The sequence below is a fragment of the Mytilus galloprovincialis genome, chromosome 11, assembly GCF_965363235.1.
Source record: "Mytilus galloprovincialis chromosome 11, xbMytGall1.hap1.1, whole genome shotgun sequence".
In the NCBI taxonomy this organism is placed as follows: Eukaryota; Metazoa; Mollusca; class Bivalvia; order Mytilida; family Mytilidae; genus Mytilus; species Mytilus galloprovincialis.
This window is the reverse complement of record NC_134848.1, coordinates 900,582-918,186: the sequence shown is the minus strand read 5'-3', so window position 1 is coordinate 918,186 and position 17,605 is coordinate 900,582. Positions and strand designations below refer to the sequence as shown.

The window sequence follows — 17,605 nt, the reverse complement described above, 5'->3', positions numbered from 1 at the left end:
ATATTTTAACTAATTTTATTCGTTCAGAAAGTGTCACATGTTCACATGTATTTTCAAAGGTCGACTCAAATGGTAGACAGAACAGTGATATATTGAACAGTTATCTTTTAATTAGAAATCTTGTATGACACAACAGTAGCAAGTTATTAAAATAACTTTTATTCTATTCAGACGTATGGACAATAAAAATATAAAATTGTAGCCTTAACATGACTTCAATATGAGGATATATCGACATTAGGTAGTATATTGACTCCGGATAATAATTTTATTTTGTTCGACGTGTTTCTTACCTATGTATCGATATGCAATGTAATATCTGGTTTTTGAAATATGGAAAATTAAAACAGAATTTAAACTTTTCTAATCGCAACACAACTGCTATTCTCGAATGAACTGCATAAAAGGTATTGATTAAAGATTAAATGTATTATTGTATAATAGCGAATGTATAACATTGGTGAACCAGGAAGTCAAGGGTTTAACGAAAAATCAATTTCTATAGGCAGAATTCGTGAAAACCACGAATTCAAGTATCCACGGAAATACATCATTCCTCAATTCACAATCCACAGTAGTAATATTGTATAACTTTAATTTTTCGGATGTCAAACACAAAAGTTGAAAGCACAGATTGGAGGGAGGGTAAAAGTTTGTCGGAGTGCATGATGTACACACTGAAGAATGAAATTAAGTGTGACGTCACATTAAGAATAGGAGAAGACAAAACTCCAGTGATGGCACACAAGTATATTTTGTCAACTCGCAGCCAAGTGTTTCATACAATGTTTGAAGGGCCGATGTCGGAGACGGGAGATATAGATATACCGGACATTGATACAAAAACATTTGACCTGATTTTAGAGTAAGTATATATTATCTGTATGGAATTAATTTGTAAATTCACAAATTTTTTTTATTTTTGTATTAGAAAAAAACATTTTATTTGATTTGGTTTTGTAGATAATAGACACCAGGCTGAAATTGTGTACGCCATTTCGTCTATAATAGTTATCAAAGGTACCAGGATTATAATTAAGTACGTCAGACGCGCGTTTCGTCTACATAAAATATTCATCAGTGACGCTAGAATAAACTAGACGCTCTTAAAACCTGTGTCGCTCACCTTGGTCTATGTGCATATTAAACAAAGGACACAGATGGATTCATGACAAAATGTGTTTTGGTGATGGTGATGTGTTTGTAGATCTTACTTTATTGAACATTCTTGGTACTTACAATTTTCTATAATAAACTTGGCCCTTTAGTTGCAGAGGGAAATATTTTGTAAAAATTTACAAAAATTTTCCAAATTAATTAAAATTGTTAAAATTTGACTATAAAGGGCAATAACTCCTTAAGGGGTCAACTGACCATTTTGATTATCTAACTTATTTGTAGATCTCACTTTGCTGAACATTATTGCTGTTTACAGTTTATCTCTATCTATAATAGTATTCAAGATAATAACCAAAAACGGCAAAATTTCTTTAGAAATTACCAATTGTGGGGCAGGAACCCAACAACCAGTTGTCCAATTTATCTGAAAATTTCAGGGCAGATAAATATTGACTTGATAAACAATATAATCTCTTGTCAGATTTGCTCTAAATGCTTTGGTTTCAGAGTTATAAGCCAAAATCTACATTTTACCCCTACGTTCTATTTTTAGCCATGGTGGCCATCTTGGTTGGTTTAATGGGTCACCGCACACATTTTTAAAATTAGAAACCCTAATAATGATTGTGACTAAGCTTGGTTAAATTTGGCCCAGTAGTTTCAGAGGAGAAGATTTTTGTAAAAGATTACAAAAATTTACGAAAAATTGGTAAAAAATGACTATAAAGAGCAATAACTCCTTAAGGGGTCAACTGACCATTTTTGCCATGTGTTGACTTATTTGTAGATCTTACTATGCTGAACATTATTGCTGTTTACAGTTTATCTCTATCTATAATTATATTCAAGATAATAACCAAACACGGCAAAATTTCCTTAAAATTACCAACTCAGGGGCAGCAACCCAACAACGGGTTGTCCGATTCATCTGAAAATTTCAGGGCAGATAGATCTTGACTTGATAAACAATTTTACCCCATTTCAGATTTGCTCTAAATGCTTTGGTTTCAGAGTTAAAATCCAAAATCTATATTTTACCCCTATGTTCTATTTTAGCCATGGCGGCCATCTTGGTTGGTTGGCCGGGTCACTGGACACATTTTTTTATCTTGATACCCCAATGTTGATTATGGCCAAGTTTGATTAAATTTTGCCCAGTAGTTTCAGAGGAGAAGATTTTTGTAAAAGTTTACGGACGCCGGACGACGGACGCCAAGTGATGATAAAAGCTCACTTGGCCCTGTGGGCCAAGTGAGCTAAAAAAGTTAAAAAGGCCAAATGAAGTACGAAGTTGAAGAGAACTAAGCACCCAAAATTTCAAAACGTTTTGCCAAATACAGCTAAGGTAATCGATGGGCGTAAAAAAGGGGGGTATCTGCACGGAAGAACGGGAAATAAAATTGCCATTCTAATGCAATTCGTTTGTAACAATCATTTTCATTGGACGTTAACAAATATTTTGAAAGGTTAGATTCCAAGTTCTACCAGTCCGTAACTAAGAAAGCCACCATTCTGAATTCCGATTTTTTTTTATAGTAATTTCTCAAAAAATATACAAGAAAGTCACATTTTGTGCCTCAACATATTCTTTTTGTCAAAATTGAATCCATTCAGAAATGTAAGAAAAGTATAAATATGTCTAGTGTCTATGTTTGACACCGGGAGTATACATATGACGTCACATTGTTTAGATACCAAAGACCATGCGACAGTTTCGCGGACTTTTTCATTTAAGGCATTTTTAAGCCAAAATATTTATCAAATGGAATTTATTTAAATATGTGGCATTAGAATGGAGATAACTGTACTGTATTTTAAGCTTGGCCTTCGTAAAACTTGCTTTTACTGTCGCAAATATCCTTTTGACGAACCTTTTTCACGGCTGACGTGAAATAAAAATGGCAAAACACGAAAATAACCCTTCACCACCCTCGTAATCTATTCCTGGTGTAGAAAATCTATAGTATTTGGAAAAAGTCAAAGTTTGGTAAACAGTTTATTTATAATTTATATTAATGATAATTCATGTCAACACAAAAGTGTTGACTGCTGGGCTGGGGATGTTTTTCTGGCGTTGGCTCGAACATTTCCATTGCTGCAGAATAATATATTTGTATTCAAACACAATTATACAGCTAAAAATGCAGAAATAAAACTCGTGCTTACGGATATCGTAAACAATGAGATTTAATATCCGAGTGGGCATAGGAATGAGTCAAACAGATTCATATTTTTGCCAACAAAAACACTTTAGTATTCAATTTGCTTCAACTATAAATTAGGGAATTTACATTTTAGTCTAGAAACGCGATTGAAAAAAATCCCGGTCAACGTTTACCTTACATCTTTTCTTATAGCCACAACCTCCTTTAAGAATACATACAAAATATGTGTGTACAGGTACCAATTGTTCGTTATATTCTGCAATCAGGCAACTTTTATACATTTAACATGTACACAAATACATTTTTTGCTTTATTTGTACTTTTTCACCGTGAGTTGCTTTGAAAAACTATTTCAATGTTTCAATGTTTTGCCCAGTAGTTTCAGAGGAGAAGATTTTTGTAAAAGTTTACGGACGCCGGACGACGGACGCCAAGTGATGATAAAAGCTCACTTGGCCCTGTGGGCCAAGTGAGCTAAAAAAGTTAAAAAGGCCAAATGAAGTACGAAGTTGAAGAGAACTAAGCACCCAAAATTTCAAAACGTTTTGCCAAATACAGCTAAGGTAATCGATGGGCGTAAAAAAGGGGGGTATCTGCACGGAAGAACGGGAAATAAAATTGCCATTCTAATGCAATTCGTTTGTAACAATCATTTTCATTGGACGTTAACAAATATTTTGAAAGGTTAGATTCCAAGTTCTACCAGTCCGTAACTAATTCGTTTGTAACAATCATTTTCATTGGACGTTAACAAATATTTTGAAAGGTTAGATTCCAAGTTAGATTCCAAGTTCCACTAAAACAGTTTGGTAAAATTCTATTACCGTATTTTTACAGATATATTTATACAGACAGCAGCAATATATCAAACGATAATGTTGAGAATGTCCTTTACGCTGCCGAGAAGTACATGCTAACGAATTTGAAAAAGGCATGTGAAACATTCCTCAAGGAAACCCTCTCATCTGACGTTGCTGCAAAATACCTTGATATCGCTTACCAATATCATATGGACGAACTCAAGAAACTTTGTGTATCATACATAAAGGAAAATACCAGAAACTGTTTACAATCGGATTACGCAGTGAAGCTTCCAAAGGAATGCATTGCAATCATCATGATATCGGATTATCTTACTTGTTCCGAGACAGAACTTTGCATGTTTTTTATGAGATGGATGGAAATGCAATGTCAGATAAATAACCGTGAACCCAACGGGGAAAACATGCGAGAAATCGCAAATAAATTGCTCTATTTAGTTAGATTTACAGAAGTTGATATGACGTATTTTTCTGAGAATGTTTCTAAATCAGGTGGTCTGAATTCCAATGAGATAATATCAATTTATCAATCTCACTTTGGAGAAAAGAATGATTTATTTCCCAATCAGCCAAGAAAACCATATGGAAAGAAGCGATTTAGAAGCATCGCAAACCGATTTAGTGATATGCATTTGAAAAGATCAACTAAAGGATTACATGCATTATCGTTCTATACAATCAGAGATGTATGGTTAACTGGTGTGGTTATAGGTTGTCCGTTCGTCGATTGGAGAAAACAATCAGTCTCATCTTGTGCACTGAAAGCTGAACTCAAAGTACTTTCTAATAACAACAGTCATGTCGCCAGTTCATTGAAAAAGTTTCAGTTGGCTGAAGAGAACGGCGAGATGTATGGTAAATGTTACGATATGATTCTTAGTAGCAAACTGAGGATTTCTGCTAACAAATTGTATACATGCGTTTTATCAATGGAAATAATCAAAACAACTTCTGTGGAATATATGTGCTATGTTGGAACTAGTGGAACTCAACTGACTATTAGCGACAGTGTAACAGTCATTTTTCAAAATTCATCGAGATCCAATGCCGGAACAAACATTCGACAGGGTCAGTTTGCTGGATTAATACTCGACATTTGATGCACAAAGGAAAATTAATTGTTGTTTATTTAAATTATACTTTATAAAAGATGGGCTCACCTGCTTTAATGTTTATACTTGGGTAGAACATGTATGTGACTTGAATTTATGTAAACAGATAGCTTGTAAACTAACATTGTTTGTAGCTATAAACAATTTATTCATCAGTACTTAAGAAAAATTAAATTATTAAGATCATCATTGAGAAATTACACATGTTCAATGAAAGTATACTAAAGCATTACATAGGTAGCAGCTTTATGTTATGATATATCTGTTTCACAGATGACCACGGGTATAATCAACTTGTCGGAGCCACAATCCCTTTTTCACTTCTCGATTAAGCGACTTATCACTTATATAAAAATACAGGGATGTGGTATGATTGCCAACGACACAACTATCTAACAAAGTTCACATAAAGTGGATATAAGCAATTATAGGCAACCTTACGGCCTTTAAATAATGAGAAAAACCCATACCGTAAAGTCAGCTATAAAAGATCCCAACATGAAAAAATATAAAATAATTAAATTGAGAAAACTAACGGCCTTATTTATAATAAAACAATTAACGAAAACAAATATGAAAAACGACAACCAACGACAACCACTGATCTACAGACTCCTGACTCGGGACAGGCACATGTCTTTTACTTGCAATAAACAACACGACAGTTGCCACTTGTGTGGCAGGTACTGCTTATCCTTCAATTTTAATCAAAACACATTATGTGCCTGTACCAAGTCAGGTTAGTATTTCATCTTTCTTTCAAACATCTAGTTCAGTTGGGACTTTACCTATACAACCGTTTTATTTTATGAATGACTTTCATGTTAAAAAAGACAGGAAATTTAAATTTTGCTTTTCTACGCGTTCTCACTAACGCTATTGTTCTGTAAAGGCGGATGAGTGTGCGTTCTCACTTTATGCCGATGCATTTTGATTGAAAATGTTTTTGTCAACCCTATTGTTCTATAGTGTCGGATGTATGTAAATACAGATTTATTTCAAGTGTGAAACATTCGTTTTAATTTCCCTAGAAAATCACGGTATTTCATTGCAACAATTGTCACGAAAATCATAATGCTTTGAGTGTTTGCTACAGTACTGAGTGTGGACGTTTATCTTGTAAAAGTGCCAATCTGTTTATTATCTTTTTATTACATGTATATGCTTTAATTTAAATACAATATTTCATAAAACAGATTTAAATAGATATCATCCTGTCCAAGGTACATCACAGGGGTTCCATGGTTTGCAGGATTTGTCGGGAGAATTATCCTGAAAAAATAGTATTCATCATAATGGTCATAAAATAACTGAATGTAGTAATTGTTTTCAGAAATATTTGTAATATTGTGAACACTTAATTAATTCTAACACGGGAAGCTTTGTGTTATTAGTTTATATAAGTGGTTTGAAATATACGTAGTCTAACTAATATTGATTAAAACAGTGATAGAAGATTGATTTTAAGGGTTAAATGTTTTATGTTTATTCAAGATGGTGGGGTCATAGCAATTTATGCGACTGAGTCAGATTTTCAAAATAAAACTTTGACGTACAAAGCGAAACTCCACAAAAGGAGATTTAATTACTACACAAAGGAGAGATATACTCCACAAAAGGAGAGGAAAATACTTCGCAAAATGAGAGATAACAAAAGGCTAACCAGTCAGAGAAGCAGTAAATACACAACAGCCCTTGTGGATTTTGCTTTTCCACATGCTATATTCTCTTTTTTTATGACCCACCTAGGGCACTATATTTTTCGATCTGTGCGTTCGTTCGGTCGTTCGTCCATCTGTTCCGCTTCAGGTTAAAGTTTTTGGTCAAGGTAGTTTTTGATGAAGTTGAAGTCCAATCTAAGTATACATGTTCCCTATGATATGACCTTTCTTATTTTTATGCCAAATTAGAGTTTTGACCACAATTTTACGGTCCACTGTACATAGAAAATGATAGTGCGAGTGTGGCATACGTGTACTATGGACACATGCTTGTTTTTAAAAATATTGTTTACATATGCTTATCTGCTTTTTCAATTGATTGTACTTGCAAGTCTTATATTCAACAAAAGAAATTGCATGTCCACTCACTCCTATGGGTTGGCAGAGTGGACAAGCCATAAATTTTGCCCATCCGGCGCCCACTCTGACTGAGGGCAGATAGACAGAGCAAAATCCATATAAACTGTAGTATCCACAATCCACATGAACTGTAGTATCCACATGAACTGTAGTATATCATTTTGTGAGTTTTTGGATTGAATGAACCAAGGATGAAACCAAATACTACTTAATATGAAAACATAATATAAGGTTGCTTCTTATTTTCGAAGAAGTTCTTCCAAAATTTACTTTGTTTCCCATTTTCATAAACGGACATTTTTGTAATTTCAATAAATAGCTTCCTCTTAACTTCAACACGGAGCAAAAAAAAACAACTCTCACATTACTGAAAGTTAAAGACGGCCCTAGCCACTTATTGTTTGTTTTATAACTAAAGCATATAATTCTTGTTTTTCCTTTGATTTTACCAAATTAAAAAGCAACGTCAAAGAGTAGCTGAACAAAACCTGTACTCACTAATATTGCCATATCTTTGTCATTTAATGACCAATCAAATACTAGCATATTTTCTTCTATTCTACTAGAATGTACAGATTTAGGAATTGTTATGAAACCATGTTGTAAACTCCATCTAATAAGTATTTGTGCTGGTGATTTGTTATTTCTGAAAAAAATAAATAAGTGCATTTGTTTAAATCAAAGAACTATAAATAAGAAAATGATTGAACTCTTGATGCACCACGACAGGTATAATGAATAACAAACAACACTTTTATAGAACTATGCATTCTGTTCATAATCAAAGTAAAATTAAACAAATATGATATTAGAAAGAAAAACATTTTCGTCTGCTTTTATCGTTGGACGACATTTCTATTTGGGACTTTAAACAGTCAGGGGTGCTACTTAAACAAGTGATTTCATTATCACCTATTTCAATGATTTGATAAATTCAGTTATCACCTATTTAAGTGATTTTGGTGTTTCCTTTGAACTTCAAATGCTAATTTCATTGATTTTCCATATTTTCACAAACTTTTCTATAATTTTCCTACATAGATCAATTATCCCTTTATCTATGGATATTAACTTCACTAGTGCGCTTGCGCAGTAAGTTAGTGCGCTAAAGCATTTAAAAGTACCCTTGGGAATTGTTCTGTAATCAAATTAAGGAATAACAGTACTGCAGTTGAAGAGTTGCCACCGTCAATTGTAGATTTGACGGTCGCAAATGCAGTTTTACTGGCGACGCGTAGCGGAGACAGTAAAACGGAGATTTGCGACCGTCAAATCAAAATCGACGGTGGCAACTCTTCAACTACAGTACTGTTATTCCGATTCTAATGCATTACAAAAAGAAAAAATACGATAAAACTTGAAAAAATGTCTAAATTTTTCAAAAAGAAAAAAATCCGCGAAACTTCACGAATGATTTTGGCACAAAGACGTCATGGCTAAACGTGACGTCATACAAATGAAAACTTACAAACTGGAGGTTATTACGTTACCTGTACGCTTCAAATTCGGATGAATTTACATAAAAACGGCGAATTCGAGGTAGGTGTTGTTTTATTTTCGATTATGTAGTAGTAATCGAACATTTGTTGATTCGATCATTTCAAAATGGTTGTCCCTCCTTAGTTACGCCTGGTCAACTGTGGATTTGACGGCAACTTTTAGCCAATGAAAAAAATTGTAACATACAAATTGCATTAGAATATTCATTAACTACTCCGACTATCAGACAAAGGTCAATAATATTAGGTAACCTGATTGGTTTTCTTTAGAGTTAGAATGATATACTTCAAGGTTATGTCCTGATCTACAAATTATTCCAGAAAATGCATATTTTAAATAAATTGTAAAAACTAACAGACTTATCAAGCAAAAGACAATTTCTAGATGTACATAGTTGTTTTTTCAATGGAATTCTTTTCTTTTTACCAATAAAAAAATCAAGCTTGTGAGAAAAATATCAAGAAAAAGTTATAAACACTTATTGAAGTGATCTTCTCAAATTACTTGTTTCAGTGATTTTAAAAAGTCTGTGTCTATTTAGGGAGCTACCATTTGATTTTTATGGGGGGGCTAGGATGAAAAATTTTGTCCTGCTTTTTTTTTTAGTTGTAATCTCTGTCCTGCCTTTTTATTTTTTACTCTATTCGGTCCTGCCTTTTTTTTTTACTAGTTTATCCTGACTTTTTTTACACAAATGTCAAATTGTCATCCTGCCTTTTTTTTTTAACAAGTTTCTCATCCTGCTTTTTTTTTTTACTCAAAACTCCTTGTCCTGCCTATTTCTTTCACATTTCATCCTAGCCCCCCATAAAAATCAAATGGTAGCTCCCTTATAGATTTTTTTTTAATATTTCACAGTCAAAATCACTTGAAGAAGTGATTCTGAAATCACTTGTTTAAGTAGTACCCCTGACTGTTAAAACGGGCCCTTTTTGACAGTTACCGTGGAACGAGCAGGAAATGAGTTTATCACCCATCTCGCTCATTGTTCGCAATAGGAACTTTTGCATACATAAAAATGTTCCTATCATTTTGTTGAATATCCTGTATGATTAAACGCCCTGACCTTTAGTTCCTTTTTCATGAGTTGTCCCATCTTGTACTAATTCTATCTCCTTCCGATATCTTCGTTATCCTTGCAATTTAGTCTGTCTAGTATTGCTTTACTTCATATTTAGGTTGCATTTATGTCATATAATTGTAGGTTGTCTTTTATTACTACGTCTTAATTTTCAATGGTAGTGGTCTTGTATTGTCTTGTTTTCATCTTCATTTTTTTTAATTACGGCATTCAGATTTATATTCACGTTAGATATAGAAATTTTTCTTGATTTAATGCAAAATGTGACTATAATTATGCACACAAACCTTTTTGAAATCTCACAAAGTGTTTCGTCATCAAATCTTTGTCCTTTGACGAGAGGAGCATATCCCATGACTGCAATATTATTGTCTCTACAGTATTTAACTATATCCGGTTTCTGTTGCCATGGATGCAGTTCTATCTGATTAACCGATGGTACCGGAAGTCCATTAGACTTTATACCCTCTAAATGTTGGATACCAAAATTGGATACACCTACAGATCTATAAGATAAATCTTCCGTTACACACATAATGAATTTTGAAAATAACTCTCTCATATAACAAACTAGTGCTGTTTTATGTGTGACATTAAAATTATAGCACAGCGATTATTAAAATGTTAATGTTTGATTGAGATAAATACACTTATCTTACTTTCTATACATTTCTAGGAATATGATTGGTTAAAAGCGTCCTCGTGGAAACCGTGTATATTTAATATTAAGTTAGTTGGGAGGCGGAGCTTATTTCATACACGGTTAGTTGTGGAGTTACGTCCCTTTATATTCCATATAAGGTAATAAGGAGGCGGGGCTTATTTCATACACGGTTAGTAGTGGTGTTACGTCGCTTTAGAAAAACAAAACAGTACTGAGAAAAAATCTTAAAGGTTTCAACAGACGAAGAAAGTGATAATAAAGTGAAATAAATTCATAAAACATTTTTGAATCTAACAAGTTGTCATTGTTGGCATCTGTTTTTGTAGGATCAAAGGAAGTAGTTTCTTAATCATGTTAATGCTAACTGTATTGAAGACTTGCTCATAATGACATTTTGATAGGTCACTAGTCTAAAATTTACACGCTAAGATAGTCGGTAAGCACACTATGTTACTAATAATATTCATAGCTATCTTTACCAACGGAAAAGAAAAATAGAACAGCGCTTTGTTTTGCTATTCTTTATTAATTTTAAAAGTATGGCTTTCAATACGAAGCAACACCTCGCATTTCAGTAAGTTTTAGACTTCTATAAAAAAATAGAGAAATAATTGAAACAGTTAGACAACAAGTAATAAATAAATATAAAAATAAGAAGCTGTGGTATAAATGCCATTGCAATGAGACAACTCTCCACCAGAGACCAAATGACGTAAAATGACTAATTATAGACTATATATATGATACGTAATTGAATAATAATAATGTTATAGGATTACTTACCTAATAAGACCTTGTTCTTTCAGTTCCAACATGGCTTTGTATGTTTCGATTATTTTACCACTTTTTGGTGAGTGCACAAGGTAAAGATCTATATACGGTACATCTAGCCTGAAAAATAATATGTTTGCGTTCTTGTTGAAAGTATTATGTTAGATAAGATTAACATTGTATATTCGCTGAAATTCGTCAAAATTCTGTTGCAGGCACTGAATATTTGAATGGACGTGTAATTTTTAAACTGACAACATGCAATCTTAAAATTCCTAGAGAAACTGGCAGATGTTACATTGATTATATATGTAATGAAAGTGTTGATGATGAATATCATTATTTATATGTATGTAATAATACTACTATCACTGAACTTTTGAAGAAATATATTTCGAAATATTGTAGAACAAACACTATCGATATACTGAAAATGCAAAAGATGCTGTCAATATGTTACTGTCAGTTATTGCATAATTTATCTTTATTTATCAAGAAACTATCTACACTTATACACTCATCTAAAAAGATACATATACCTTAAAGTTTTGTTATCTTTAGACAGAATACTCTTTCTCTCTCTTTAAAGTCTAGATGTGCCCTTGGGCACTTCTTTTCCTTGTTATATTAACGAAGATAATATGCTAATCTGTACCAAATTGAACTCGGCTGAATATGTCAATCGACTGCGGTAGAACCCGTATAATCTTACCAGTGGCGGATCCAGAAATTTTCATAAGTGGGGGCCCACTGACTGACCTAAGAGGGGGCCCGCTCCAGTCACGCTTCAATGATTCTCTATATAAGCAACCAATTTTTTTCCCAAAAAGGGGGGGCCCGGGCCCCCTGGGCCCCCTCTAAATCCGCCTCTGCTTACCATAACGGAAACGCGTTTGGACAGATACATCAGTTATTAGATAATTACTTGGGTGGCATTTTTAAACGTGGTGTCAGTGAAAATTGCCTACTTTTCCAAACTTTCTTTGAATATTTTCTTGCATCGATCGTAACCATTCTCACTAAGCTTTGTGACAATAAAAACATCTTCTCTGTTTAATCCGGATTTCTTTAGTTCTCTTCCTACATCTGCTTCATTCCTGTAATAAGAGACAGAGGATACAATAAAGTATTTTTTTTCTGTAACATAAACGAGGAACAGTGTTTATAAAAACGAAGATGTGTGATTGCCAATGAGACAACTCTCCACAAGAGACCAAAATGTCACAGAAATTAACAACTATAGGTCACCGTACGGCGTACGGCCTTCAACAATGAGCAGAGCCCATACCGTTGTATGTATATACCTGTCACGTGGTGTTAACAGATGAAATACTAATAATAAAAACAGCGACAATCATATACCAACAGATAATTAAGTTATGCACTTAATCCCGATATCAAAAAAGTTTTTAATAATAATAAAAAAAAAATTACTATCAAAAATCTGCCATAAACAAATAAAAAAGACGCATGGCATAAAACAACCATTAACACGAACGAAAATGCGGCTTTCACACTGTTAAGAAGCTCCTGACTTTGAACAGTGTCTTTGCTAAATGTTGATTTTGTAATCTCAAACCTTCATTCTAAAATAAAACACATCGGATATATTCGGTACACAGCAAAGATAACAGTAAAATCCATGTTAAAATGTATAAAATTTCTTCGCTTTAAAATAGTTTGCTGTATCACTAAATGCTAGCAGTTACTGTTGGCAAACTGAAATTAAAAGAAATATTGGAATGCAATCAAGATGTCTAACAATGTGATCTTCCTAGCATGTCCACGTTTGACTTTGTATGAGATATTCAAATTTGCAGGCACGTACAGTGAGAATAGGAAGTTGAATCCGGTGCCTCGTGTAAAGAGAGTACCGCGCCATATGTACGTTTAAAACTCTTTCATCAAATCTTTGAGGGGTCAGAAGGTGAACTGTTGTAAAGCATAACTTCTGTCCCTCTCTTAATAAATCTCATTTTCCTATTGTATTGACTGTAAATTTGTTCTCGTCCTGAACCTGCATGAAATTTGTCACTGAACGTTACGCAACCAACAATTAATCAAATTTGTTCTCTTCCTGGGCATGCATATATTATTTGTCACTGAATGTTTAGCAACAAACAATTGATTAAATTTGTTCGACCTGAGAATGCATGAAATAATTGTCACTGGATGTTAAGCAAGCAACAACGGAAATGTGTCCTTGTTCAGAGAATGCAAGAAATATTTGTCACTGAATGTTAAGCAACCAACAATTGATTAAATTAGTTCTTGTTCTGAGAATACATGAAATATTTGTAACTGCACGTAAGCTAACCTTAAGCAACAAACATTTGATAAAATTTGTTCTCGCTCTGAGCATGCATGCTATATTATTCTTTGAAAGTTAAGCAATAAACAATCGATCAAATATGATCTAGTCCTGAGCATGCATTACATATCTGTCACTGGACGTTAAACAATGGACGTTAAAAAACCAACAATCAATCAAATTTATTCTCATCTGGAGCATTCATGAAATATTTGTCACTGGACGATATGCAACAAACAATAAATGAAATGTGTTTTCATCCTAAACATGCGCAATATATTTGTCACTGGACGGTAAGCAACCAACAATCAATCAATACATTATTATGACCCTTTATTCTCTATATATTCCTATCTATTATAAAGTCTTATGTTGTTATACAATATTATAAACTTGAGAATTCAACCAGATCAAAGAGATGAAAACAACAGAAAGCCACCAATGTGAGAAAATCCCGCACCGGGAGGCGGCCTTAAGCTGATTTTGGTGTATTGTTTCGTTTTGTTGCTTTTAAATCTCATTATCATTTCCTCACATTTACTTTAATTGATATTGATATACATGATATAGGCTTGGAAGAAATCAATGTGTTATTATTTACATAAATGTATGATAGCTAAAAGATTATACTGTTACATGTATAAATGTCTAAGTGATGAATATAAAATGAAGATTTGGTATGATTGCCAAACGAGACAACTCTTTACAATAGACCGAATGACACAGAAATTACCAACTATAGATCATCGTACGTCCTCAAACCGCATAGTCAGCTATAAAAGGCCCCGAAATGACAAACGTTTAAGTTTGTATTTATATAGGTACCTACTCATACATTTCAGCCGTGTCTATCATTCGATATCCCTTTTGTAATGCGAACGCTACGGCTTGTTCTGTCTGACCACCCGGTCCTGGCGTGGCTCGCCACACACCAAGTCCAAACAGTGGCATACTTCCGCCATCGTTTAGTGTTATCTTAGATGTTATATCTGTAGCTACTGATGCCATTCTTCTTCTCATAATATAGTGGTATGGTTCTGTGTATAAATAACAAAATAAATGTCATAAATATATGTTGTACATTAAGTACGTTTTGTAGATATTGCTGATAATTGTTGCAACCAGATATTTACTAATAATTAGTTCTAAACACAATCGTTTTCAATATTGGAGATTTTATTGGCACTTGATTTTACTAAATTTTTATTTGAATGATGCATTTTCTTTACAATCTGACATGTCGGAGTATAAACAAACAATTAAGCCTAATTCTATTCTCTCAATGATAATGAAAAAAATATGCAATCACATTCTATTATATTATTAATAAATTAATAAATCTATTTTTAATATATACGATTGTGGTTACAAAATCATTTTCAATCAGCTTTGTTTCCGTCATAAACAAACTATTATGTGCCTTCTTTTAGTTACTTTTCCATGGTTTTCTATTGTTTCACTCAAATCAGGTCGATGACTGGCCGACGATATATATAGTGTACTGTCATCGTAGCTGACTATTATATTGTTTTTGTTGTGTTGCCGTTATGCAAATCTATATTTATAGGTTTCTTTTCATCAGGCTTAAAATTCTTCCCAATCATTTAAAATTGTTAAACATTAATTATGTGTTTTTATTTGTTTTCATCCAGACGTTAATTATGTTTTGCAAATAAAAAAAAAGAATACGCTAGTGAACCAAAAATATACATTAGAAATACATTAATATCTTCATTTACCAAGTATGAATATATCAACAACTCACATGTGTTTACCTTGTCATGTGTTGTGTGTGTAATGATTTATTTACCTAACACACAATCACAGGTACAATGTATATTTCAGATAAAACAAAGTTACCTCCCTTTCACGTGGGGTAATTTAAAAATCTACTATATCATATATATATGATCTATAGGAGTGTATACAAATAAATTCTTTACATAACTGGTCAGCTCTTTCGTATTGAACGTAAAGATATTTTCAGATATCTCCCACCATATTCATTTATAAAACGAGCAATCAGTTGAATTAAAAAAAAAGGGGGGTTAAGGTAAATGGTTTCAGGCAGATTTTATTTTTCGCACAAAGCGTGAATATTTATGATTTTTTTTTTAAATTCAACACTTATAGGTATGGGGAAAATTTTAATTCAGATTTTTTTGTTGTCAAATGCCTGATCACAACATCTTTTCATCTTATTCGGGATCAGATTTTTTTAAAGGAAAAAATCCATAATCCCGCCCCTTTTAAAGTAAAATGGTCGTCCCCTAAACACGTATAGGCGACACCAAATTAATCTTCGGGTTCTTTGCATACCTTTCATTGAACGGTAGGAGCGAGCGAACATTTTTTTTTTGAATTTTTATTAATGGATTATATCTTGATTGTGCATAAGTTTCAGATATTATTAAACATGAAATATATTCTGCATTTAGCTATTCGTCCTTCACGAATCAGTTTGATCTAGCTTGGTGTGTATAAAAAGCTTAAGCTTTTAATAGACATTGATTTATAAACCTTTAACCTGCTCAATTTTTCTCATATAAACTTGGTCGTGAGTCGTCGTTAACGTTAACTTTACCAAAATCTTCGTCTCAAATACAACTGGACCAAATTTAACCAGACTTAGTCATAATCAGTTTACAAAAACAAAGCGGCCAATTGTAAGAATGTTACAGATGTAAGCCATTTAAAATCAGAAATTTGAAAAATGAAATAAATCATGACTATTATAAAAACTTATATAAAAGTTAAATAGAAAAAATTGACGAAAGACTTAGTAGTACACTTTTTCTGTATAAATACTTAAAACCATCACTTGTAGCCAAATTTGACTTATTGTTGAATGATTTCAGTCTATGGAAGAAGCGTATCGATAAAAACTTTTCTTATATCACATAGCGATATTGTCTAATATCAATTGTAAATATGCAGACATTCCATGCGGAAAATGTTGTTTTCGGCAACGAAAAATTAAGAAAATACTAATTTTAAAACTTATTGTTCAAATATAAACAACAATTGAGTCCAAATATAAATGCAGAAGTTAGTTATAAGCTTACGTTTATGTCAGTGTAAAATTTGAAGTGCTGTGTTTTTCTTATATACATAAATAAACAATGCGATACTTTTAAAATATCAATGCGATACTTTTAAAATATCATAGCGGTGTTTTTGTTATATCAATATTATTACCGATTAGTATTAATATAAGACTGTTGTACTCATATTTTGACAATTTTACCTATTATGTCTGTTTTTTCACGCATCGTTGTAAATATGACAGAATTTGATGAGACTGTTATACACGTGAGAGGTGAAGTGCTATAAAACCAGGTTCAATCCACCATTTTCAAAATTTGAAAATGCCAGTACCGAGTCAGAAATATGACAGTTGTTATCCATTCGTTTGGAATGTTTTATCATTTGATTATACCATTTGATAAGGGACTTTCTGATTTGAATTTTCCTTGGAGTTCAGTATTTTTTTTAAAATTTTACTTTTTAGTAGTATTGTATGTAAATAAGCAGTTTTAAGACCATTGCTTAAATTCAAATTGTTTTTGGTAACATCTTACAAATTTCTCAATTGGTTTTGGAAGCAAATCTAATCAAATAAGAGTTTAATAAACAATGCCGTAATCAAATAATCAAATAGCTAAGTATCAAAATGATTGACCTGTACTTTTGAATCTCCTTTTTTTTTTTTTTAAATTAGACCGTTGGTTTTCCTGTTTGAATGGTTTAACACTGGCAATGTTCTTGTTCCTATATAGCGTGGTGTTCGCTGTGAGCCAAGGCTCCGTGTTAAAGGACCTACTTTGATCTATAATGGTTTACTTTAAACAAATTATTACTTTGATGGAAAGTTGTCTCATTCGAACTCATGCACCATTTTCTTATATCTATAAATCTTTAAAATTTCCCCTTATAAATAACTGCTTTCCAGTCCTCCAACTGAACAATCTAAATTTATG

The 17,605-nt window shown here is 32.8% G+C and overlaps 2 protein-coding genes across 4 annotated transcripts in view; one reads left to right on the top strand and one right to left on the bottom strand.

Moving 5' to 3' along the window:
* Positions 1-528: 528 nt before the first annotated feature.
* Positions 529-5,269, top strand: LOC143050947 (BTB/POZ domain-containing protein 6-B-like). Its single transcript, XM_076224045.1, has 2 exons — positions 529-865; positions 4,122-5,269. The coding sequence occupies exons 1-2, from the start codon at positions 606-608 to the stop codon at positions 5,203-5,205; spliced, it is 1,344 nt and encodes a 447-aa protein (XP_076080160.1). The 5' UTR covers positions 529-605; the 3' UTR covers positions 5,206-5,269.
* A 1,080-nt stretch (positions 5,270-6,349) lies between these two features.
* LOC143051488 (aldo-keto reductaseMSMEI_2347-like) overlaps positions 6,350-17,605 on the bottom strand; it is a 260,937-nt gene continuing 249,681 nt past the window's right edge. Inside the window, exons 1-7 of one of the 3 annotated variants that reach the window (XM_076224353.1) lie at positions 15,391-15,463; positions 14,455-14,662; positions 12,283-12,411; positions 11,327-11,434; positions 10,167-10,385; positions 7,797-7,944; positions 6,350-6,489 (exon numbers count right to left, since the gene is read on the bottom strand). In XM_076224353.1, coding sequence (XP_076080468.1) covers positions 6,427-6,489; positions 7,797-7,944; positions 10,167-10,385; positions 11,327-11,434; positions 12,283-12,411; positions 14,455-14,645 — 858 coding nt within the window. In that variant the 5' untranslated portion in view covers positions 14,646-14,662; positions 15,391-15,463 and the 3' untranslated portion in view covers positions 6,350-6,426. Of the gene's footprint in view, positions 6,490-7,796; positions 7,945-10,166; positions 10,386-11,326; positions 11,435-12,282; positions 12,412-14,454; positions 14,663-15,390; positions 15,464-17,605 lie in introns of those variants that run through there. The other 2 variants (XM_076224354.1, XM_076224352.1) reach the window with 2 other exon arrangements.